The sequence below is a fragment of the Chenopodium quinoa genome, unplaced genomic scaffold, assembly GCF_001683475.1.
Source record: "Chenopodium quinoa cultivar QQ74 unplaced genomic scaffold, ASM168347v1, whole genome shotgun sequence".
Lineage (NCBI taxonomy): Eukaryota > Viridiplantae > Streptophyta > Magnoliopsida > Caryophyllales > Amaranthaceae > Chenopodium > Chenopodium quinoa.
The window spans coordinates 1,439,315-1,465,940 of NW_018743283.1; the positions used below are offsets into that span (position 1 = coordinate 1,439,315).

General features: G+C 39.3%; 2 protein-coding genes across 2 annotated transcripts; one reads left to right on the forward strand and one right to left on the reverse strand.

Moving 5' to 3' along the window:
* Nucleotides 1-6,337: 6,337 nt before the first annotated feature.
* LOC110735417 (citrate synthase, glyoxysomal-like) lies at nucleotides 6,338-15,607 on the forward strand. Its single transcript, XM_021915611.1, has 13 exons — nucleotides 6,338-6,779; nucleotides 7,803-7,983; nucleotides 8,491-8,576; nucleotides 8,744-8,848; nucleotides 10,296-10,358; nucleotides 11,496-11,605; nucleotides 11,750-11,869; nucleotides 11,951-12,026; nucleotides 12,192-12,265; nucleotides 12,368-12,488; nucleotides 12,835-12,932; nucleotides 13,022-13,145; nucleotides 15,142-15,607. The coding sequence occupies exons 1-13, from the start codon at nucleotides 6,510-6,512 to the stop codon at nucleotides 15,271-15,273; spliced, it is 1,560 nt and encodes a 519-aa protein (XP_021771303.1). The 5' UTR covers nucleotides 6,338-6,509; the 3' UTR covers nucleotides 15,274-15,607.
* Nucleotides 15,608-25,074: 9,467 nt separating this feature from the next.
* On the reverse strand, nucleotides 25,075-26,403 carry LOC110735447. The gene has a single exon (XM_021915639.1). The coding sequence runs from the start codon at nucleotides 26,401-26,403 to the stop codon at nucleotides 25,075-25,077; it is 1,329 nt and encodes a 442-aa protein (XP_021771331.1).
* Nucleotides 26,404-26,626: the final 223 nt, after the last annotated feature.

Consider the following 26,626-nt stretch of genomic DNA (forward strand, 5'->3'; position numbering starts at 1 on the left):
TAAGCCGAAATATACAAGATGAGTGGCTTCCCTTGAATTGGTGCCCCCAAGACTGGTGGAGTTGACAAGTACTTTTTGATACTGTCAAAAGCTTTCTGACACAAGTCATCCCATTCGAACGGAGCTCCTTTCTTCATAAGATGGCTAAATGGATGACATCTTCCAGCCAGATTAGAAATGAAGCGTCGAATGTATGCAAGTCGCCCTTGGAGACCACGCAACTCTTTGAGATTCTTTGGTTCAGGCATGTTTTGAATCGCGACGATCTTTGAATGATCAATTTCAATCCCTTTATGCCTCACTAGGAATCCTAGAAACTTTCCCGAGCTGACACCGAATGCACACTTCAAAGGATTCATTTTTAGTTGATACCTTCGCAATTTCTCAAACACATCTTGCAAATGAAGTAAATGGTCCTCCCGCGTTTTTGACTTGACAACGAGGTCATCAACATAACATCCAACTGTTTTGTGCATCATGTCTTCGAAAATTTTCTGCATCGCCCTTTGATAGGTAGCCCCTGCATTTTTCAGGCCAAAAGGCATCACCTTATAGCAAAAGATTCCCTTTGGTGTACAAAAAGCAGTTGCTTCTTGGTCTTCAGGCGCCATGAGAATTTGATTGTAACCCGTAGTGCAGTCCATGAAGGATAAAGCCTCGTGTCCTGTTGTGGAATCGATCATTATCTCAGTGACAGGCAAAGGGAGATCATCCTTTGGACACGCATCGTTAAGATCTTTGAAGTCTACACAAACACATAGTTATTCGTTCTTTTTCCTTACAGGGACGATATTTGCAATCCAAGTTGGATATTTGACCTCACAAACGAAGCCTACATCGATGAGTTTATTGACTTCAGCTTCAATTTCAGGGATTAATTCAGGACGAAAGCGTCGTTGAAGTTGTTTCTTTGATGAAATTCCCTTTTTGATCGCCAGACGATGAACTGCAATTTTAAGATCAAGCCCCGGCATCTCTTTATAGCTCCATGCGAACACATCTTTGTACTCCATGAGCAGGTCGAAGTAAGATTTTTCCTCATTAGGAGAGAGTTGAGCACTTACATAGATAGGGCGTGGCTCATCCGTAGTACCAAGATTCAATTTCTTTAGATCATCAACAGTGGATTGCCCCCCATCCTCGAGGGTCTTAGGGGCTTCTGTTGGCTCCACCTCTACATCCAAGATATTTTCTTCCGAGACAGTGACGTGGTTGGAAGTAGCAAGGATATTCTCACGGTCATCATCTTCACGATTACTCAGAACGTTTTGGCCGGTGAGAATCACTGTACGTCCTTTCACAATAAGGGTTTCGACTGTCTTTACTTCCAATAGATCGAGGCGCTTCATGCGAGATGGGATAATGCTCTTAACATCATTCTCTAACTCAAATTTCTTCATGTTCCTTTTCTGCTGACATCGTGATTTAGAGATGGCTCTAGTGTTCTCTAGTCGGTTGATGACAGTTCTTCTATGCTTCTTGACTTGCATGTTTTGTGGGCGATGGTTGATGGGTTTGTTTTCCACTCTTAATCTTTTGAAGACGCCCTTAGACTTCTTCATGCCTCTTGATTGACCACCCAATCTACTAAATATGGACTCTGATGAGTCGAGACTTGGACCCTCCAACCTATCAAAAACTGAATGATGTGGCCTAGATGATGATGGTTGAATCCTATCAAAGACAGAGCCCCTTTGTTTTGGTGTAGTGTTTTAACTTACACTTTCCTCAACTTCTTCCACCGCAATATACTGGGATGCTTGTACCAACTTTCTTCGAGCCTAGATCTTCACTGGTTGAGGTTCCGTGAAACCCAATCCAACTTTTTTCACCCAAACGCGCTCACCTTGTTGTTGCAACTGCTGTTGAGATTTGTTGAGGCCATAGGAGGCAGCATCGATGATATTTCCCATGGGCTTTGGGTTAGAAAAATCGTACCCTGAGCTTTTCATCAATTTGTAAGCAACTGGGTCAAATCCTTCTTTCCTAGCACTAGGCATCTCCGATATATTTTCAAGGCTTGCAGATGGTGGATTAGATATCTTTTGGTTGCTTACTCGTCGAACTAGAAAAGTCATGCTTTCATGTAATGAAGATAGCTTACTTTTGACTTTCTTAGGTGCGACACGTACTTCACATTTTTCGAATGGAGTTTGTCCCTCCTTGCGACGTGACATAAGAATGTAATGTAGTATTTGAACATGTGAGTTAGACTTCAATTCTATGCTTTTTTTTCTCATTGATTTCCTCAACCTTCTCACTCAAGACCTCCTTTGAAGGAGGGTCTTCTTTCGTTTGTTGCTTCTTCAGAGCTTGTTTTCCTGTGGAGGCTATCTCCAATGGCGTCACTTCAACTGGCTCTTCTTGATCGATGTAGAACTTTGCATCAGCGAAATGAGATCCGGCCTCTGAGAAAGGCTTCACCTCTGCGCTCACCCTTCTTTCACCATTCTTGTAGTACTTGAAGCATTGATGCAAGATTGATGCTACTACTCCATTTTCGTGCATCCATGGCCGCCCTCAACAAATTGTATGAAGTTTTTGAATTAATGACATGAAATATTGTTGTTGCAGTCATCTCTTCAACGATTAAATTGACTCTTATCATGCCGATGGCTCGTTGCCCCCCGAGGTTGAAACCTTGAATCATGAGGCGGCTTTGAGACAATTCATCGTCGGTGATTCCTAACTTCCCCATAGTAGACTTTGGCATGATATTCACTGCAGAGCCTCCATCTATGAGTATGCGATTAACCTATTGTTTGCGGATGTATCCACAAACAAAAAGTGGTCTATTATGAGGTTTCGACCCAAACATAAGATCTTCATCAGTGAACGCCAAAGATGCACTGCATGCTGCACATCGGCCAGGATGGTCCTCATAGATGCCTTGTTCGATATTTTCCTTTGATGTATAATGAGTAGGATTTTTAATAGCTCGTGCCATAGCGAATCGCACTTCTTCTGGTAGAGACAAAGATTGGCGCCATCCCATACGAGATGGGACTGTGTCTAACAATGCAAGAATCTTTGAGTCTCTTCCGGAATCTCCTGAATGATCGAGACTTTTAGATGGTTGACTTTCCTCAGATCCATCTTTTACTTTCGCCTTGTAACAAGACACTACATCAACAGAAGCTTCACTGAAATAATTTCGAGGGAAGAATTTGTCTAAAGTGATTGGCATCCAGGGCTTTACTTCTTCACGAGGGACAAGTAGTAGAGCACGCCGCTTCCTTGTTCTTTTCATTTCCTCCGCCTTTCCGAGACCTTTCCTTGTTTGCTGGTGCTTTTTAAAAGGTTGTGAAATGGATGTAGTTGGCTTCCTTTCCTTCCTCCTGGTTACCAACGTCCACCCTTCCTCTTCCGAATCATACGGCAATGGAGTAGGATCTGAATGCAATGTTGGGCTGAACTTTATTACTTGTATGACAACAGGCTCCAAACTCCCAAACTGGATGGTTTGTGCATGCCGTTCACATGGTGAAGCATCCATGGCGACTGTGGTATGATTGGATCCTACTGTTTCATCTAAATCTAGCAAACTTCCTTCTTTTGCGAGCCTCATTATTCTCTCCTTGAGAGTGATGCATTTTTCGAGGGGATGACTCACCAATCTATGGTATCGACAGTAGTATGGATCAGATGTTCTGCCCATTTTCTCGGGGCGTTTAGACTCAGGTAACTCGATGATCTTTTTCTCGAGCAAGTCGTCTAGCATTCCTGACAAATCTGAATCTAGAATAGGTACTTTTTTGCCTGCAATTCCTTTAAGGTAGGCCCTTCTCTCTTTGTATCCTTTGTATCCTTCGAAGATGACTCTCTCTTTTGTTCACTCTTTGGCTTACCAGAAATTTTTACTAGAGCAGATGTGGTGGAGACTGCCAATGACTCTTTGGTAGATCTCTTGCTGGTCTTTTCCGTCTTCCTGAAATTATTTTTCTCTTTCCTGACGAAATCTGAAGAGCTTGTACCACGGCTTGAGATGCTTATCTCCATGTCTTGGGCTCGAGTTGCTAGTTCTTGAAAGGACCTTGGTTTTATTCCCTATAGGATGTACAGCAGATCCCACTTCATCCCTTGGATACACATTTCGACAGCAGAGGTTTCTGATAGGTGGTCTTTACATTCTAGACTTAAAGCTCTCCATCGACTGATGTAGTCCAGAACTGGTTCATCTTCCCATTGTTCAGTCTTGGTTAATTCGGTCATGCTAACTATGCGTCGTGTACAGTAGAATCTATTCTTGAACTCCTCCTCCATGTCATCCCAACTATCGATGGACTCTCGAGGGAGATCAGTGTACCAATCGAACGCAATTCCCTTAAGGGAACGAACGAATTGTTTGACAAGCAAGTCTCCTGCCGTTCCAGCGTTGTTGCATGTCTCAATAAAATGAGTAATGTGCTGCTTGGGATTGCCTTTCCCGTCGAATTGCTGGAATTTTGGGGGTTGATAGCCTCTAGGCATCTTCAATTTGCTGATCCTCTTGCTATATGGCTTCTCGTACAGCTTCTTGTCGCGAGAACCTTCTCCCAGTTGGTTCTTGATAGCGTTTGCTATCATATCCTGGATCTTGTGGATGGTGAATATGGACTTGCTTTTAACACTTGATTCGGAACTCTCTCCATCAGAGTCTACTTCTTCCTCTTCCGAATTGCTTGCTCCCTTTGGACGTTTTCCAAGATTTTTGTTTAAAGAAGAGATCTTCTCATTTTGTTGCTTGATCTTCTCGTCTTTTTCTTCTCCATCCTTCATTAACTTTTGAAGGAGGCCCTTCAATTCGACAAGTTGTTCCTTGACGGTCTTGGATTCAATCATCATAACTGCAGCAATAGTTGTTTGTGATGATTGAGAAAACTCAATCATATCAGAATTTCGTCGTGGAGTTGAAGGAGATGAGGCACAACTGCTTTCTTGATCTCCTTCGTCGAATGCATCGAAAAGCGGGCTGGTATGGATAACTACCTTCTCAGATTTGGCAGGTGGAGTCCTCTCTGAGTCGTGTGTAGAGGCGGAAGGTTCACCTTCAGGAGGAGGGAATGAGCCGAACACCGGAATCTCATGAGAAGTGCAAAAAAGGCTTGGTGGAAGCGACAGATTTGAGGAGGAACGTCCACGAGATCTCGTGCTTGGCTTAGTAGGGATGATAGCAGTTCAAAGTCTTGCAGCAGCTTCCTGAAATTCGGCCCTCCTCTTCATTCCTCTAGTGCGCAAGCCGTCGTCCTTGAACAGTGCAGCCAACTCCGCAACCCTTTGCTGGGCGAAGGTGAGATCCTTGGCGGCAGATTGAGAGGTGTTGTTGTTTGAAGCCATTGTTGAAGACTTGACGTGGAAAAGGAGATGAGTGGTAGAGATTGTCCCACCGAGCGTGCCAAAAATTTGTAAACACAAATTTTGAGTCTGCAAAATAGTTAAAATAAATGCAACAAATATAATTTTTATTAATATAACAAATTTGAGTACAATCTCTAATGTAATCCACTGATTCAATTCCCACGCTACGTCGTTAGATAACTCGATTTGTTGTAGTCGAAACTAGAATTCCTTGATGGAGGGTCGAAAAGGCTTGATCTCGATCAAGGTTGGTCTTCTAGAATGGAACGACACGTCCGATGCTTGTTGTTGTTCTTCTAGTTCTTGAGATTGGTTTTCAGTGAAGTTTAGAGAGGGTTTTTGAGTAGAGAGGTTTTCTGGTAGATAGGTTTTTCTCTGGATTTTTCATGTCTGTGAAATGAGGGGGGAGAGTTCTATTTATAGAGTTCTCCCAAGCTAAGGTTTTAAGGTGACCACTAAATGGGCCTCATATCCACTTCCACCCCCTTTCCTAAATAACCCATTTAAATTATAACCAAATCCAATTTGTTGGACTTTATTAATAATTAAATGAATCTAACTAAAACAAATAACATGGGCCAAAGTAACCCAGATTAATTATTTAGTCAATATACCCGAGTCAACAATTTGATTTTGACCCAAACAATAAATAACGACACTTGATAAAATTTCCGTGCCTACAAATATATGGCAGGTGCGTTTTATTTCTATCTTTTCTTGTAGATCAGTAGTTGTTGTTGTAGTTTTGTTAGATATTGATAAAATTTATTCATATAATTGGACAATTTTTTTATGTTCTTGAGAAATTAGATGATTAAATTGGGTGATTTTTTGACAAAATTTACAATTAATTGGGCGTTTGATTTTGTGTGGAAATTAATTCCATTTACCCAATTAACTTGGGCGTTTCTAGTGTTTGTTTATGTTCTATTTTTTTTAAATTTATTTATTTTCTGTCCTATATATACCGTGTAAGGAACGTTTTCCTAAATTAAAAATAAAAATACCCTGCAAATTACCGACTTAAGTTATAGGCGTGTCCTTATCCCTCATCCCTCAAGGAATCACGAATTTAATTCTATATAATTCACTCAAGACTCAAAAAAACACATAACCTTGATTTGTGCAATTATCAATTTTGTCAAGTCCATAAAATTGAATTATAATTCTGAATGATCTCACCTACAAAAATGGAGACTACAGATTTTTCCAGGAAAGCTCAAGGTAGATTAGCTGTTCTTGCAACTCACCTTTCAACAGCTGCTGATCCACCGCTTAATTTCTCAAATGTTCTTGATTTATCCTGTGTTTCATCTCAATCCATTGTTGCTCCACCTCCTAATTTGAAGGGATCTATCACAATTGTTGATGATAGAACTGGGAAAAAGTACCAAATTCCTGTTTCTGAGGATGGCACTGTCAAAGCTACTGACTTGAAGAAGGTAATCTATGATTTTTTTTATTTCATTTGATCATTGATATTTTATTTATTTATTATTATTATTTTTGCTTGAATTTTGTTAAGATTTCGATATCTTTGATGCGGGTTTGTTAATTTCTGTGATTTTTTTGGTTTGTGTTTATTGATTTTGTAGTTTTCCTGGGAAAACGATGCATGTTGGTTATTATGATTTGGTTTGTTGTTTTGTGGGAAACTTTAGATGATTTTTATATTAGGAAGTGGGAAATTAAAATTTGATGGACATTGTTTTTTTCAAAAAAAAAAAAAAAAAAAAAAAAAATCATTTGGAGGCCTTGTTGATTCTTTTCAAAGCTCATTTGGTCTTAATTTGGTTGTGAAGGGATTGCATTGAATTATTGATGCCAAGGAAGAAAGTATATATTTGTTAAGAATTATTTAGATGGAAAATTGAAGTGATTTTTATGTTAAATTGATGAGAGAAGAATAGAGATTTGATAACAACTATGTGAGGGAATTTCTGATTTATCCTCATGTTATATTATGAAAGGGGGTATGTTGTAGAAGTGTAATTTTGTTAAGAAATTGCAATCGTAGCGAGTAAAGTGAATCGGTAAAAAAAAATTTATTTTGTAAAACACAATGGTGGGATTTTCGAATAAAGATTCAACATTTGATGTAAAGATGGGAGGGAGCAAATCATAGGAAGAAAAGAAAAAGGAAGTGTGGGGGTATTAAGCTATTCGTATCAGGATTAGAGTCATTCTATACAAAATAATGAATGATACCAATAGCCTCCATGTTTTATAAGTTGCATGTGGTTTTGTGTTTATTTTTGTTAAGAGAAGACAGTTACCTAAAAAGGGTGCTTCGGAATTCACTTTCCTGTTTTCTTGAAACATTGTGTTGTGTAGCACTGTACTGATATCAGTTAAGTTAATGTATCTTATTCTTCTTTGCACATTTAATAAATGTGGGAGTTTATCTTGTTGTGTTACTCTTTACATGCTCACTTAAGTATGAGTTTCTTTCTCGTGTGTGACAGATTACAACTGGAAAGAATGACAAGGGACTCAAACTTTATGATCCTGGTTATCTCAATACTGCTCCTGTTCGATCATCGATTTGCTATATTGATGGTGATGAAGGGATCCTTAGGTATAGAGGCTACCCTATTGAGGAGCTGGCTGAGGGCAGTTCATTTCTAGAAGTAGCATACCTTCTGAGTAAGTAATCATGAGGCTTTTGTCTATGTGTGTTTGCTGATATGACTGATTTTCATTAATGTTATTTCTACTGAACCATAACAATAAAGAATAATGACAATCCAAAACGGAATTTCCAATGTTGATATAGAGATATTGTGAGATATTATTATGTTTGAATTGAAGTTGTGGCCATGATGAGTAAGTTGCTATTGATATATAAAATACTTTCTCAGGTAGTACCTGGGACAATTGCTTCTTTATTACAAGAAAAGAATTTTGGAAAGAATATGTAAAAACCAACCATCATAATCAAGTTCCCATTAAGACAATGTTCTTATATAATTTGATGTTTGCATATGTGCTACTTGATAGCTGATGAAAACTGAATATATCATTTAGCTATAATTTTGCTGGAGTGATTATAGATTAAAATGGCAACTTGACTTTCATGTGCTTCATTTTGTTTAAAATGCCTTTTGTTTTACCTGTTAAGTTCTTTAAATATAATTGCGTTTCACATTGCAGTGTATGGAAATCTACCCTCGAAAAGTCAGTTGGCAGAATGGGAATTCGCTGTGTCCCAGCATTCAGCTGTTCCTCAGGGCGCATTGGTGTGTCTTTGAACTTCTTAGACCACAAATTAATAGTCTTCCTGCACTCTGTCCTTTTAATTAAAGCTTGTTCAATTTGTTTCTGAACCAAGTTCCAACTAACATGGATATTATAAGTTAGTGAAAGATGTTGATTTATATTCTGAAAATTTTCAATCATTTTGTAGGATATCATACAAGGAATGCCTCATGATGCACACCCAATGGGCGTCCTTGTTAGTGCAATGAGTTCTCTTTCTGTCTTTCACCCTGATGCTAATCCTGCTTTGAGAGTAAGTATACATTTTTAAAGTAATACTCTTTTATCATATGTTCTATCCTGTATAATGTATGTGAATAAAGCAGCATGCCTCTATCATCCCGACAATGTAATGCTCCTTGCTATTCAAACCTATGCACTTTGATCTTGTTTGTTTTATATTTGGCTCGTCATTAGGTTTAGTAACGATAATCACATTTTCCAGTTGCCACGAATCTAGGAATATTGGGGTAATTGACGCATTATAATAAGAGGCTTTTTATTTTTTATTTTTATTTTTTTAGGGGGGGGGAGTGGTAGAAGTCTGATAAAAGTTGAAAAGAGGTGATGGGAGGAGTCGGTGTTAATTTTGTAATTTCTAACATCAGAGGCTTTTTAAAAGAATTTATTGTCACCTTAAAACTGTGATTTGACTATGTTGGACCTCTTTCATACCTGGTCATGGGAGGTTGCACCTAGAGACTATGCTCAGCCTGACTTTCTGCCCTTCGAACTCCCTCCGCCCAAAAAAATAAAAATCACTTTTTTACATGGAATCTAGTTGAACTGATTTCTATGATTTATTAAGATCATGTATGTTATTTCCAGGCCTTCTTTAGCATCTATTTAGTATAATGAGGATTCAGTTCATTTCTGTTTAGGTATTCTTAGTAACTATAAGGACATAAGTTCACAGATGCTTCTATACAATTGCGTTATGATGCTGCTTTTGAACCTTAATGCTTGTCTATGAATAATTTGCTTATTCAGATCAAAATTGATAATGCTTGACTTCTAAGGATGACCTTTCGGAACATATGGAGATTTACTGTTTATACCTTGAAATTATTTACTGTTTTCCTGTGCTCCACTTCTGACACGCACTAATAATGACAATCTCTATTCAGGAAATTGACTTTGATTTATGAAGTGATGAGCTCTGTGTTTTTTTCATCACATTTCATCATGTTTATGATCTACTAATGTGGTTTATGCTGCTATGAGTGCTGTCTTTGTAGATAAGGAATAATTCTCTTTGAAATCTATTGCTGTTACCTACTGGTTAGACTGTTAAAACTGCTTATTTGCTGGCCATTTGCCCATTCTCCAACAATATGTGTGATGAGCTCTGTAATCTGTTTAGTTCCCATGTAGTGTTTGGCCATGCTCCTGTGAGATATAAAACTGACCTACTTTTATCATTAAAGCAGTTTAGTGATAATGCTTGATTTTCCTGGTTGAATCTGCTGCCAATTTTAGCCTATTAATCTTTTATAAAAAAATTTATCATGGAGGGTCTAACTTTCTATAATGATGAGAAAACTATTTTGGTGATAGTTCTCCTTTGTGAATTTATCTACATCGGACCTTCATCTTAAGATATGATATCAGGAGTTGGTTACTCATTTGCTATGGATCTGTCTTTTAATGGCCTCAAAGTACTTGTCAGCTCTTTATGATCTATTCTGTCTTTTTTGCAGGGTCAGGATCTTTACAAGTCAAAGCAAGTGAGAGATAAACAGATAGTCAGAATACTAGGGAAGGTCAGTATCACAATTTCTGCACTTAGGGCCTGTTCTCTTCCGTTGAAATTCAGCTCAGCTCAGTTTAGCTCAGCTCTTAATTTACGTCTAATGATATTGCTAATGATATAAAGCCAAATTTCATTCTTTTAAGCTCTTATTACAACGACGACGACAACAACAATAATAATAATATAATAATAATAATAATAATAATAATAATATTAACAATAATAATAATAATAATAATAATAATAATAATAACAATAATAATTGAAATAATAATACTAATAATAATCATCAATAAATAATAATAATAATAATAACAATAATAATAATAATACTAATAATAATCAATAAATAATAATAATAATAATAATAATCAAAATTAATAATAATAAATAATAATATTATTATTATTATTATTATTATTATTAATAATATGTACATTTGTATATACACATATGTATAGTAATAAATAATCAATAAATAATCAAAGATCACTAATCCGTAGTTAGAAATCACTAATTAATAAGTTATGTACATTTGTATATACACATATGTATAGTAATAAATAATCAATAAATAATCAAAGATCACTAATCCGTAGTTAGAAATCAATAAGTTCAGCTCAGTTCATTTCAGTTCAATTCAGCTGAGTTCAGTCAATCGGAACAGGCCCTTAATAGTCTTATCCAAATAATTCGACTGTCAAGATTCAAGAATTCTAAAACAAGGTGGTCTAGCAATTAAGCATTTAAACAAATATGTTTTTGTATACTTGCTCCATTATAGGATGTGTTTACATGTTCACCACAGTCATGTTCAATTGTTCAAAGCCATACACACATGATTATATATAATTTAATTTTTTAGGAAAAGGGTAAAGCGAAAAGTGGGACTATTATTGTTCTTCAATCCATATACCATGTCCTCTAGTTATTGGTTTGGGGACAACGTATGTGGTGAATAAATGTAATTGTTTAGAAAATAGGGTGGTAATATGTAACTGAAAGTCTGAAACTTCATTTGTTCTTTTCTTGTTGGAAAATTGCTTTCTTTGAAAACTTGGCAGTCACAAATTCCATTGAAACTGAAACATTAAGATCTTCTAGTTTGATGTCTCATCCCTTAAGATTTATTTTAATATCTTTACAGGCCCCAACGATTGCAGCTGCAGCTTATTTGAGATTGGCTGGACGGCCTCCAGTTCTTCCTTCCAACAACCTTTCATATTCAGAGAACTTCCTTTACATGCTTGATTCTTTGTATGTTCTGTTTACAAACTCCTTAGATCACCAAGGGTTAATTATTTGTGTTTTTTGTGCTACCTGTTCATGTGTGGTCTTTTATTGATTCAATAATGATGTGACTATCACTTTTAATATTGATTTTTCCTAAACTACATGCAGAGGTGATAGGGCTTACAAACCAAATCCTCGTTTGGCCCGAGTTCTAGATGTTCTATTCATACTACATGCTGAACATGAAATGAATTGCTCTACCGCTGCTGCTCGACATTTAGCATCAAGGTATATGATATATTAGTGAAACATGTTCAGATGGTTTTGTTAATATATATTTCAAGTATTGATCTGGTATTGTACAAGCAGTGGTGTTGATGTATACACAGCTCTTGCTGGTGCTGTTGGGGCACTCTATGGTCCTCTTCATGGGGGTGCAAATGAGGTAATATGCATTAAAGATATCTATCTTAATCTGGTAGCTCTATAATGTAAAAGTTAAGTAGATTGTGGCGTGGAAACTTTGTCCATGCATCTCTCTGGTGACTGAATTCATCAGAAGTATTCTATAAAGTGTTTAACAAGTTCACCTTTTCTATTTGGAACTTAGGCTGTGCTCAAAATGCTGAATGAAATTGGAAGTGTTGAAAACATACCAGACTTTATCGAGGGTGTCAAAAATAGGTAGTTTGTTCTGTAATTGTCATATCATTATGTATGGTTATTGCTTTCAAAGTAACAAACAAAAGTTGGACTAATAAAACTGTCTTTTTTGCATCCTTGAAGGAAACGGAAAATGTCCGGATTTGGGCATCGTGTGTATAAAAATTATGATCCCAGAGCAAAGGTTATTAGGACGTTGGCAGAGGAAGTATTCTCCATAGTTGGAAGAGATCCCCTCATTGAGGTACTTTATTATAATTTGTGATTTCATCCGCTACCTCTTTTATCTAGCCCCATTCTAGAGATGAATAATAATGACTTGTATGTTAGCAAATTATTAAGGGTTTTAAAGATTACATTAGAGATGTAAATAGAGAAAAAATCACTTCCAACATCAAATACAGTAATTTCTGCCAGAAAAATTGATGTCATCTTTCTTTACCGTTGGTTGATGAACCATGAGATTTGGTAGAAATTTTAAAAACAGTTTTGAAAAGATCAGAGCTGCTCAATTGTATGGCAGGAAATCTTAGTAGACAAAAATTCAATGCAGAATCATCCATCAATTTGAAATTATGAATATTGTGCAGGTGGCTGTTGCTTTGGAGAAAGCTGCCCTATCAGACAAGTTTTTCATAAAGAGGAAGTTGTACCCAAATGTTGATTTTTACTCTGGGTTAATCTACAGGTGATTTTCTGTGCAGAGTTAATTTCATGTATTTAATTTTAATCTTATTACATTGTAAGTTGATTTATTTTTATTTTTTTCCCCACTAGGGCAATGGGCTTCCCAACCGAGTTTTTCCCTGTTTTGTTTGCAATCCCTCGAATGGCTGGGTATTTGGCCCACTGGAGGGAGTCACTTGATGATCCTGATACAAAGATAATGCGACCCCAACAGGTTCGATTTTAAATTTGTGAGATCTTTGATGGTCAAAGGGCTTACAAAAGATTTACAGTAATTATTCTATGTTTTCAAAAATATCTCTGTTTAATGCATCATCATATTCATTCTGGCTAAATAACCACCACCCCTTGTGTTTTTACATCTATATGATTAACTTTTAATCGATAATCACTACAGCTTAGGATTTTATGCAATTTTAATTGCTCCGTTACTAATTTTGTTCCAAAAATGTTACCCACTTACCCATATGATTAACAACTGCTCCATTCTCCACTGTCCAATGTCCCACCACCTGTCTCCACCATCCTATTTCAACCCAAATTCGGCTGATGCCACTGCCTTGAACCACAAATCCACCACTGCCAAAACCACGTTGTCCTCACAAACCTCAGCCCCAGTATTACTAATACCTCAATATCCCTCTACTACCACATCCACTTTCACCAAGCACTAATAAGCCACAACATTCATCAACCACCACCCCACTGATAATAATCACCACAAACCCTTAAATCCACTACATCCACATTCGCATATTGAGAGATAAAGCTTCAAGTAAGAGAAAGAAGATTGAGTGTAGTAGACCAAGAGTACAGACAATGAAATCAAGAAAGCTAATTTAGATTGAGTGGAGAGAGAAGATCTATTGAGAAAGAGGAGGCCGAGAGAGAGAAGAATTGTCTGATTTCTAGCACTTGGTGGTGCCTGATTTTCCACTGCTGTTGATGATAGTTACTGATGGTGGGCCCTTGCTGGGGGGTTTGAGATGGGGTTTTGAAGAAGGTGAAAGTTGGGCTCAGTAGATGCTTGTGGGATGAGAGGATGACAGTGGTAGTGGAGGTAGCCAAAAGATGCTACAAATGGTAGAGTCAATTTGAGGAAGATGATGATAGTGGTCGGTTGGAGAGGAGCAAAGGGGACCAAGGGTATTAGTAAAATCTGATAATGAATATTTGGAGGGGTTGAGAAATAATTGATTATGTTTAAATCTTTAGTAAGGAATTAAGGATGAGGTTGTAATCTTGGCTAATATGCATGCTAATAATTGCTACTGATAAGGTAAAATAATAGTGCTGCAACTGTTTCATGATCGCCAAAATTGAAAAGTGATTTTAACATAAACAAAAACGAGGAAGGATATCTCTTAAGGTCTCTAGAGTGATCATTGTTTTGGGTTAGTTATCCTCGTAACTTCTTAGACTAAACTGCAATAGACACAGTAATTGATGTTTGGTTAGAGATCATATTGTACACTAAATCTGGTACAGTTGCAATGGCCCATGTTTTTGTTCTATTTATTCACTTTGCAATTTGACATTAAATCTTATAGCATTTTCTCTGATTGATATGATCATATCACTAGTGAAATCTTGTAATGTTGCAGGTCTGTAGGGCGTAGCTGTAGAGTGATCAACTTTATGCTTACCTAGGCTCTGTATTCCACTTATTTCAAGCATTTGAATCCCTTCATCCAAAGTTTATTGTCCCGAACCCATCTCATAGTAAAATTCTGTGACTCATAGTAAAATTCTGTGACTACAATAATTTCATTATAAAATGAGTAGTTTCCTTTCTGTTATCACTCCACCAATCTATGAAATGGGGCTATCTTTGGTTACATTCATAATTATATGACAATACTTCAAGTAGTATACGTGAAAAATATTTCAGGGAGTAAAAAAAGGGTATGATGTGAATGTGGATTTTTGTTAGAAAATGATAATAAACAATTGATATATTTTAAAAACCTTCTTAATGCATGAGGTGTTGTAGAATTCCAGAAGCATTCCCAATTCAAAAATTCCTGTCTTTCTCCTATCTAGTACTCCAATAGAACAGAAGTTCTAAAAAACTAATTGTTTTTTTTTTTCTTTTTTCTTCTCTTGTATTTGTATTTGTTATTTAAAGTTTAAACTCATTAGGCTTTGTGGTTGTTTTGTTTGTCTCAAATTTGTCCAGAAAAATCAATCAATTTTTTTTTGCGTTTCAGGTATACACTGGAGTATGGTTGAGACATTACATGCCCTTGGAAGATCGTAAGGATTCATCTGGGGCAGACAAGCTTAGTCAGGTCTCGGTTTCAAATGCAACAAGGCGGAGACTGTCGGGATTTGGACATTAAAAGAAAAAATATTCCACTCTGATAGGAAATAAATGGAAAAAACAGTTTCTATCTTGTTTATATATAATAAGGTTATGGGGATAACAAGACTTGACATTTAGGAAATGGCTTAATGACGGGAACTGTAACTAAGCTTTGTTTGTTTGTTTTTTTTTTTTTTTAATTTTATTATTTTTTTGGTAATGTTACAAAATAAATTGTTGCAGGGGTTAAGTTATTTTACTTTTATTATTTTCCTTTAAAAAAAAAATAAAAAAAATACCTAAGATTAATTTGGAATTTTGGAGTGTGTTTTTAATTTGTCCAGTAAGTAACAAATACGGATCCTTTTTTAGCTACCATATATCAGTTGGCAGTCTTGGAACCCCATTACCCCAATTATGCTCTTACGAATGCAGACAAGCAAAAGCATTCTGAGACATTCATGCTGAAGAGATTATATTTATCATGAACATAATGGCTACTACTCCGTAATATTCATCTATGCACCGTCTAGAGTGAAAAACTTGATCACTATTTCAGCACTCACACTTGTTAACAACCTCATATCATGCACCTTGAACTTATGAATCATAAACTATTATAACAGAGGAAAGGCGTTGGTATAAATGTTTAAACATTTAATGCTCAATACACATTTAACAATTTATGAAATTTTTGCTTAGTCTCTCCTTATTTATTCAAATCATGTGTGGGTAGCGATGATCTTGCATCTTTTTTTTTTTTTTTTTTTTTTTTTTTTTTTTTTTTTTTTAAAAAAAACAACCTTAGATATCGCCCGAATCAATAGCTAGTTGATACTAATAATCCAACTGTTTGGTATGTATAGCAGATGTTTTGTTCATAATAGTGGTGAAAAGAAATTTGGAAAAGTTTGATGAACAAAGTGATGAGGTTATATTTTTTGGGATATACGTAAAATAGTGAAGTTTATAGAGCTTATAATAATGAACAATGTTTGTTGAAGAATCTGTACATGTTATTTTTAATGAAACTGAACAATTAATTGATGTATAGGAAGGTAATGATGATTTCGAAATTGGACTTGTGCTAAAACTCAAACACACCATTGTGGTGTTCCTAGAGGTGTCAATTCTGATAGAATCCTTCTTTCAGATGGTTGTTGAATTCTTGGCTTAGATATTCACCACCTCGATCCGATCGAAGTGCTTTAATCTTCTTGCCAAGCTATTTCTCTACTTCACTATGTAATTCTTTGAAATTTTCAAACGAATCGGATTTGTGTGACATTAGATAGATCTATATCTACTAAAGTCATCGGTGAAAGTGATGAAGTAGTGAAACACAGTGCACCTCTTGCAGTTGTGCTCATTGGGCCACACACGTCAGATTGAATGTGGCCTAATAGCTCACTTGCCCTTTCTCCCGACTTGGTGAAAGGTTGCTTTAATTGTCATTTTGCCAAGTGAACATGATTCACAATTTTCAAATGACTCCAAGTCAAATGAAATCCAAAATTCCTTCCTTTTGAAGTTTCTGAATGTGCTTTACGTTTATATGGCCTAATCGACAATGCCAAAGATACACTGGTAAAAAAACACAAATGCGCACCAAGAAATTGGCATCGGTTCTTAAAACCGGTGGGAAAAAAAACAATGCAAAATTTAGTTTAATAGAAATGCCACCTGTCTGACTTAATGCCACATGGTTGATTATTTCAAAAAATTATTTCAATCAAAATCCAATATTAACATAGGGCTTTTGTATTATTTGCAATTAATTTTCCATAAACTAAGTTTAGATTTAATTTGAAGATATTTGAGTGTTGAGAGAAATCAGCGATATAAGAGAAGTTGTTTATTGAAACTCGAGAATTTTAATGCATAAAAAAAAAAAAAAACTTGTAAAAGAAAGTGAATACAGGCTAACAAAATGTGGTAAATATTTTGTATAAACTATTATTTTCGATCACAATTTAAAAGATTTTTTGTTTTAAATGTTAATTTTCCACACTAGACAAAATATTAGGAGAAATGACAATTTGGATATCTGGACATTCACTTGATTGAAAAAGAATTGCATGTGCTAGCAAGACAAAGTTCAAACCTATTAAGTACTTGTTCCTGCTGGATTCTGCTTCCGTCAGTGTCTGAGGGCTGGTAATGGTTTACCGTCCAATTGCTCACCTACACAGCCAATACAGATTAGCTAGCCCGGGGGTTATCCGGGAATAACCACTCCGATGCTAAAGTTAGTACCTTTGTGAGAAGAAAGTGAAAGAAGAGAGAGAAAATGTTTTAGAGAGAGAGAGAGAGAGATTCTAACTCTGAAATGAGAATTTGTTTGGGTATTTATAGGAACGCAACCAAGCAGGTGCCACCTATACAGATAGGTGGCACACCGACCTTGGTACTAGCAGGTGCTTACGCGGCACTAAGCAGCCCTCCACGTGTCAGTGGGACATGCCACGTTCCGAGAAGCAGCTCTCCACGTGGTAGAGACTAATGCCGGTAAGGACATGAATTATTCAATAATTAACCATTTCTTTAAACTGCAAGGCACTCTTTTACCGGCATGTTATGATACTACCGGTATATCCCGTACAACTAGCCCCCCAAGTGAGGACGTTAGTAAAACTGACGTGCTCACTTGTGATGGAACACGGTGGTGGTATGTACAAAACAGCATACAAGCATGCTTAGAAAACAAACAGAAAATCTACGATTTGCCCCCCAAGCGAGCAAATTGACGGTAGTAATTTACTCAATAAATCAACAAGAAAAAATCTACGATTTGCCCCCCAAGTGAGCAAATTGACGGTAGTAACTTTACTCAATAAATCAACAAGAAAAAATTTACGATTTTCCCCCAAGTGAGCAAATTGACGGTAGTTACTTTGGTCAATAAAGCATGGAAAAAATGCCGACATGGTTATTGTGAATTAAATATGAAACCGAAAATAGGAGGTAAAACGATTTGTTGTTTATTTAAAAATTTATCCCCCAGGATTTGGCGGGAAAATGTAATAAAGTAATGGGGTACGTGTCAGTCATCAAAGCAGGTTAATTTTGAAAAGGTGTTTATCACAGCCGTTGGATTGCATGCAGTAAATGTCACATCAACCGCTTCATTTGGACAGTATAAATAGCTTATTTCGCACTTTGACCCTTCATTTCCTTTGCGAAAAAATTTCTACTTCACTTCGCTCGTACTGCGCTTATATTTCTGCGATTCAAGGCTCAATTTGTCAAGGGTTTGTTCAGTTGTGTTGTGACCGGTGTTTGTAAACGGAGGACACTTAATTTCCGAGTTACGCTTCAAGAGTTGAGTTCAAAAAGAGGTAAAAAACCCTAACTCTCTTTTCGATTTTTCGCTGGTTTGTGGTTAAGTAGTTTTGTGTTTATTTCATTATTTGTGAATGTCTGGTTCTGGAATGCATGCGAATACGGGTAAAGCCAATGAGGCTGAACTCTGTACCCCCTTAACTTCTATAGAAGAAAGAGAAGCTTATTACCGTCATAAATTTCTGGCTGACGCCGAGAAGGCTTTGCGTCCTACCAACCCCGATATCCCAGAGGACACAGAGATTGCCGATGTTGAGCCTATTAGCGTTCAATATCATTTAAGGTCAAACTTGGATTTGTTTAATCAATACGACACTAATATTGACAGGATGCCGAGAACCAAACATACCAGTTTCCAACGTGAGGTTGGTGAAAGCAGTAGACCTGCTGTTGATGAAGAAGTTGGTGACCCTGAGCATGAAGCTTCGGATATCCGAGAAGAAGATATCCGGTCTGTTGAGGAAAGCCTAGACCGTCAAGAAAGTGGGGTGATAGCATCGGTAATGAAGATGCAGAGGGATCAGAAAATCTTGAGGGAGGAGATGATGAGGAGGAAGGCGACGAGACCGACGAGGAAATTGTTGCGGATTTCAATGTTGCTACTCAGACCGCAGACGAAGAACGTCTCAACGAGGAATATGACTCAGACCAAGATGATGCAAAATATCTAGTACCACAAGAAATCCCTAGCAGTTATGAGATAAATGACTGCGTCGTGGATCCAGTATGGTTGCAGACACCGACCGAGAAAGATTACTGTCAACATGGTAAACGCTTCTACTGTCAACCTGACGGATATGAACTCAGATTACCGGGCACAGGTCAAACGGCCTTGGACTGTCCTCCCGGCCATATCGTCGTATATGCCAAACATTTTGAATTTGGCTTACGGTTTCCGCTTCACCACTATATTGAAAAAATATTTCGGGCTTGGAATGTATCTATTGCACAGTTAACGCCTCCAACCATTCGCAACATAGTCTCTCTTGTCTGGGTAATGATCTTCATGGACTTTCCCCTTACCTTGAACCTTTTTAGGAGGCTACATTGGATAAAGAGAGACAGCCAATCACCTGGGTGGTGGTCTTTGTTTATTACTCCCGGTAAATGCACAGTGTGGCCGAAATTGACCATTTTCAAGAACTGGAAGAATGAATTTTATTTTATGAGTGTGCCTGACGATTTTACCGTCCGTAGGACATTTCATCATCCACACAGCATGTTCGAGACTATACGGTCGAGAGCGTTAGGACCGATGGAGAAAATGGCTTTTAAATGGTTTAATTGTACATATGTTAGGGCTGGTAAGAAGAATAAAGCTGTTCCGGGGGTGTGGCTACCCCATTGTAATTATATACTGGGCAACGCCCCTCTATCTCATGTCGGTCTCTGCCATACCGATGCATTTGGTATGGAAATGTTATTAAATTATCTTTACATGTATTTAAATTTATCTTTACTGTTTGCGCTTTTTGTCTCTGATAATAATTTCTATAAGTACCCTGCCTGTCCTCTCTTACCTGCATGCGTGTTCCTTAACACACTATATATATACATAGTAATTTTTTCGTTTTCGGTTTTTTTTTTTTTTTTTTTTTGGTTTTACCTTTATAATGTTTATTTTCGACGTTCCTTATCGGTTGTGTCTCTCGCCAGGTATTGATAAACTCGACTTCAGCCGGCTTGGCTTGCATCCTGACGGGCGAGTGAAACAACAGTTCCCCGATCGACCGAGGAAGTCATACGATACTCTCCCCGCCTTTTCCACTAGAGCCAACAAAAGAAAAAGAACAAGAGTACAAGACATGGCTCCTACTGACCGCGCTACCAGACCTCGCACCCTAGCTGTGAAAAGGGGTGGAGGAAATGCGTCAAAGAGGACATCTGAGTCCTCCGACCGAGAACAACAACAACAACAAAAAAAACAAAAAACATCATGACAATGAGGCGGCATCCTTCGAACAGGATGCACAAGGGATCTGGCCGGAAGGGGTAGTTAACCTGGAGGATGAGACCGAAACCCAACCGCTGAGAAAACTGACAGTCACCTTAAGGGACCCGACTGCTTCCAGTGCCGACATCGATAATCCTCCTCCCAAGGAGACTCCGGCGGTCGTTTCGACGCGCTCTGGCGGTCTCAGCAAGGGCGCTTTCGTCCCTTCCCTTGTCAGCGACTTCATCGAGATTCCACACGTCAGAATCCCGGAAGGAGTTGCTGAGGAATTGGTTGTACCGTTCGGTGCTGCCGGTGACCCATGGCATCCCCGAATCAATGTTAATCGTGGGGAGTCCGTTCTCAGTGACGACCCTAACACTGGCGGGAGCATGGGGTGGAGAATGCTGAAGGATTTGGCAACTCCAGCCGACAGGCCAGCCAATCGCATTGCCGCTCCCTGTGGCCAGCTTATGAACAATATGCTCCGGGTAAGTCATCATTATTACCTTTAGGTGCCTGTCATTTCTACGTTATATCATTATTACTAACGGCTATTTCTGTTACCGTCGATTTAGACCGTCAACTCTGCTGTCGAGGTGGTGCACATGTACCAGCATTATCAGCGCGCCGCCGATAATGCCGAGACCAGGCTGAAGAAGGCTGATGATGCCTGCAAGCTTGTCGTCAAGGAGCGCGACAAGGTTAGATCTGATGTAAAGACCTTGCAAAAGCAAGTGTCTGAGCTGAACAGGAAGCTGAAGGACCAGGAGCTGTTGCAAAAGAAGGTAGCCAGCCTCGAGCAGAGCCTGAAGGACGAGAGGGATGCTAAGGCTAAGCTGGCTAGCCAAGTTAAGGAGATGGAGCGCGACAAGCCGGGAATCAGGCGTCGAGCCGTTAATCGGTTCCTGCAGACCGACCTCTATGCCAACTTGCTGGTTGACTGGTACATTGCCGGCTGGGTCTCTGCGCATCGCTGTGTGTGCAAAGCGGAGGGGTGGGATTCGACGAAATGGCAGGCCGTCGAGAAGGCCTTTAACGAAGAAATGAACCACTCTCCTACCAGCTATGAGAGTGAGTACTTTGACGAGCTCCCCCCGCATGCTGTGATAACCAATTTAGACCCACGCGAGTTGCCGGAAGTGGAGTTTGATGACGCCCTTATCAGTAGCCCTATTGCCACTCATGCTGGCAAAGATGGGTCTGCCGGTCCCTCCAGTAAAGAAGCTGAAAAAGAGCCTGTTAACGCGGGCGAATCAACCAAGGAGGCCGACAAGAATTAATCAGGAGGGCAGTCATCTCTGGGCTGTAATATTCATGCTTGTCTGTATCTGTTTTATGCTTCAAACAATTATATCCGTCTGTATTATGTCACATTTTTTCTTTCAATCGTTTTGAACATTTTATTTGCGTATGTAAGTACTCGTTACAATTTATTTCTTTCAATCCTTACCGTAATCCTTACTGCCGTGATTATTTTGTTTATGCTATGGTCGTTATTTTACCTTTTAACTAACATTTAATGATTGCCCTCCTTGAATCGCGTTTTAGTTACTCCTTGATTTTTAACATGAATTTACGTTTTCGGCTTTCAAAATTACACTTCTTGGTATTTTATTTGCGATTTAAAATTACGTTATCGGCATTTTCAAAATACATCTTACCAATAATACTTTATTATTAGTATTTCTAAGATATACCTACATCTTACCAATAATACTCCCCGAGTTTTTCGGCAGAATTTATTCGTAAACAAATTCTGGGAAAACTTTAGAATGCCTGTGCTGAATATCGGATATAAAACATACCGAGATAAAGTATCCAACCTTTGTCAGGCTGAGCAAAGGCAGTGGATCAGACCGCGCTTTCAACTCCCCTTGAGGTCCATTATTATTATTATTATTATATATTTTTTATATTTCTCACCTGAACGACCGAGTCAGCTAGCTAGGCTGTGATCAGATCATATCGAAAGTAGGTAATACGATTGTATTTCATAAGTGTTGAAATAGATTACAATACTAGCAAATGCCGTTAACATACGTGTGACAACATGGCATCAAATAGATACATAAAATAGAACATATTTACGTTTCACATTAAATGTTTCTTTAACACACTAGCGTTCCAAACATTCTTGAGGGGAACACCTTCAAGGGTCATTAGCGGATAAGACCCTTGCCTAAGGCCCCTCCCAAGTTGCAGTTAATTTACCCTCTGCGTTCCCTTTACCGGTCGCGGCTGTTCTACGCAGAACTAAATCACCATCTTCCATGGGCCGATAATTGACGCGCCGATTATAAGCATGGCTCATTCGGTTTTTGTATGCCGCAGACTTAATGACAGCTGTCAACCTTACTTCCGGTAGGAAATCCAATTGCTGTCGAAGCAGCAAATCATTTTGACTTTCACAGAAGTGTTGTGCCCGAAAAGAAGGTAAGCCCACTTCCGCCAGAACCACAGCCTCGGAGCCGAAACCGAGGTTAAAAGGAGATTCCCCTGTTGTTTCCCTTGTTGTCGTACGATTTGCCCATAAAATTTCAGGTATCAGATCTGCCCACAAGCCTTTAGCGTCTTCTACCTTTTTCTTAACTGCCCCTAGTATCTGCTTGTTAGCGGCCTCAGCTTGGCCGTTTGACTGCGGGTGACATACCGCCGCGTACGCAAACTTGACTTTGTATATGCTTAAAAAGTCTTTTACCGGGCTGCAATCAAATTGTGAACCGTGATCAAACACCATTGCTGTCGGCAATCCGAATTGCGTAAAGATGCTTTTCCAGATAAACTTCTTTACCTCACCCGCTGTAATCTTTGCTACCGGCGCTGCTTCTATCCATTTGGTGAAGTAGTCTATCCCCACAATCAAGAACTTACGGCCACCTGTTGCTGACGTAAACGGCCCAATAATGTCCATCCCCCACTGAGCAAATGGGATTGGGTTAAGAATGGGTGTTAGATCATTTGGAGGTTGGTTAATCACCGGCCTGTACTTCTGGCATTTGTCACATTTTTTCGCATATTCCATGGTATCCGCATTCATTGTTGGCCAATAGTAGCCCCGTTTTATTGCTTCTAAGGACATTGACCGACCCCCCGCATGATTACCGCAATCACCCTCGTGTATTTCTTCTATCAGCCTTGCCGACTCATAAGCCGTTATACATCTTTGTAGCGGTAACGTAAACCCCCGCTTATACAACAAGCCTCGGAACATGATAAACCAGACACTGTCTTTTTGAACCTTTCTTGCCTCCGTCTTGTCGACAGGAAGAACATTATGTACCTTGTAAGCTAAGATATCATCATACCATTCTCGTCCCGTAGTCGTGCAACATACGTCTTTAGGAGGTTGTTCGTCAATACTTCTTTCTTTCAAAACCTCCACCATAACTATCCTTTCTAAGTCATTGAAGCTTGAACTTGCGAGTTTAGCCAAGGCGTCTGCCTGTGTGTTCATTGCCCGAGGAACCAACTTGATTTCGAAGTATTCTAGACCAGAAGTAACACTCTTGAGTTTTGCCAAATATGCCGTCATACTTGGCTCTCGAGTTTCGTAAGTGCCGTTTAACTGATTTGCCACTAATTGAGAGTCAGTTGTCATCTCAATGCGCTTTGCTTCCGCAGATATGCACAGCTGTATCCCTGCTAACGCTGCTTCATATTCTGCCTCATTGTTCGAGGCTTTGAACTTGAACTTAACGGCATACTCGAACACATCTCCCTGGGGAGAGATCATAATTACCCCATCCCCTGAGCCGGTTGAAGCAGATGAACCGTCAACTGATACCTTCCATGTGCCGGCATCATCCTCTTCTTCATAATATGACGTTTTGACAATGAAGTCAGACAAAGCCCGGGCTTTGATTGATACCCTTGGCTTATATGTAATAACATATTCAGATAATTCAATCGCCCATTTAAGCAAGCGGCCAGACGTTTCCATCTTTTGCAAAGATTTCTCTAACGGCTGATTTGTTAAGATATCAATTGCATGCGCATCAAAGTAAGGACGCAATTTTCGTGCAGCCACAACTACTGCACACGCGATCTTCTCTACTACCGGATACCTTCTCTCGGCAGCATTTAAAACGTGGCTCACGAAGTAAATTGGCAGTTGGATCTTTTGCCGCTCTACTAGGAGCACCGCTGCTACCGTCTTTGCTGAGGCCGAGATATAAAGCTGTAACGTTTCTCCTTGTTCCGGCCTTGCGATGGTGGGTAAGGACCTCAAATGATTTTTCACAGCCTGGAACGCCTTAGATTGGTCCTTCTCCCATTCAAATAGCTTGTTTTGTCGCAAAATTACAAGATGGTAGGGCTTTATCAGCTGACTTGCTGATGAATCTTGTTAACGCAGCCATTCGACCGGTGAGCTTTTGTATATCTTTTATACACTTTGGTTCTTGCAAGCTAAGAATCGCCTCAATCTTATCAGGGTTAGCGTCTATACCCCTTTCTCTCACCATGAAACCGAGAAACTTTCCTGATCGGACGCCGAACACACATTTCTCCGGGTTTAACTTCATCCGGTAGCGACGAAGGGTTTCAAAAGTTTCTCTCAAATCAGCGACGTGATCCGTAGCCAAACGGCTTTTCACAATTGAATCGTCCACGTACATTTCTACATTCCTTCCTTTCTGGTTCGCAAATACCTTGTCGACCAGTTTCTGATATGTGGCCCCTACATTTCTCAATCCAAACGGCATAGCCCTGTAACAAAAAACTCCGGAATCGGTAATAAAATGCCGCCTTGGTTCGATCCGGCTCATATAAGCTGACCTGGTGATACCCAGAGAAAGCGTCCATGAAGCTCAGTAGCGCGTGACCGGAAGTTGAATCTACCAATCTATCTATCCTCGGTAAAGGATAGCAATCTTTCGGACAGGCTCTGTTCAAGTCCGTAAAGTCCACGCACATTCTCCACTTCCCTGACGGCTTCTTTACCATGACCACATTCGCTAACCATTCGGGATATGTGCAGGGTTCGATAAAACCGGCCGCTAGCAATTTGTTCACCTCTGATTGAATAACCTCCATTTTCTCTGTTGAAAAGTTCCTTTTTTTCTGTCGAACAGGTCTTGCTCTCCTGTCGACATTGAGCTTGTGCACTATGACGTCGGGATGTATCCCGGGCATCTCGTCCGCCGAGAAAGCAAATACGTCAGCACTTTCTCGCAACAATTCCACCAAATGGCAGCGCGTGTCGACATCCATATCGGATCCCACACGCACTACCCTACTGGGCACTCCGGGCTGCAACTCGATCTCGACAGTCTCGCCTCCCGGGGAAGGACGTGGAGCAGTTACCGGCCTAGTATCAAAATTTTCCATAGCCAAGTCATGCGTGGAAGGAATTCGTTGTCGCTTGGCTGGTGTCCGTTCACCAGCTGGATGTCGGCCTGGTTGCTTCAGTGCCGATACATAACACTCCCTTGCCATATTCTGACTACCCCGTACGCGCTCTGTTGTTCCCGCGTTGGATACATATACCATGGTTAAGTGGTACGTTGACACCACAGCTTGCATATCATGAATTAAAGGCCTACCGACAATGGCGTTGTAAGCGGATGGCACATCAATCACCAAAAACTCTGCCATGACATCTCTTACTGCCGGACCCTTTCCCATTCGAACCTGAAGAACAATGCTACCTTCAGGTCGTACCGTCGATCCGTTGAAGCCTATCACGGGATAGGACACTGGCGTCAAGTATTTTCGGCCAATCCTCATGGCATCAAAAGCCCTAGCAAACAGAATATTTGCGGAACTTTCGCCGTCAACGAGTGCCCGTTTGATATCTGCTCCATTTACCGTCAGTATTAGCACCAACGGATCATCATGAGGGTAAACTATTCCCTTAGCATCCTCCTCCGTGAAAGATATCGAAAGCATGGAAGAAGGCCGAGGTCGTTCCTCTACGCTCAAAGCTTCACTAGGTGCCGGTATTCCGACAAACTCTTCTTGGCCCCGCTTACGGAACCTCCGTATACCGGCCCTCCCCTGATAACGTCGATTGTTATTTTACGTCCTGTCGGATTACCTCCCTGTCTGGACGTTTTCGCATGATTCTGCCTGTAAGTATCATCTTGCATTGACTGTTCCCCCTGCTTTCGGT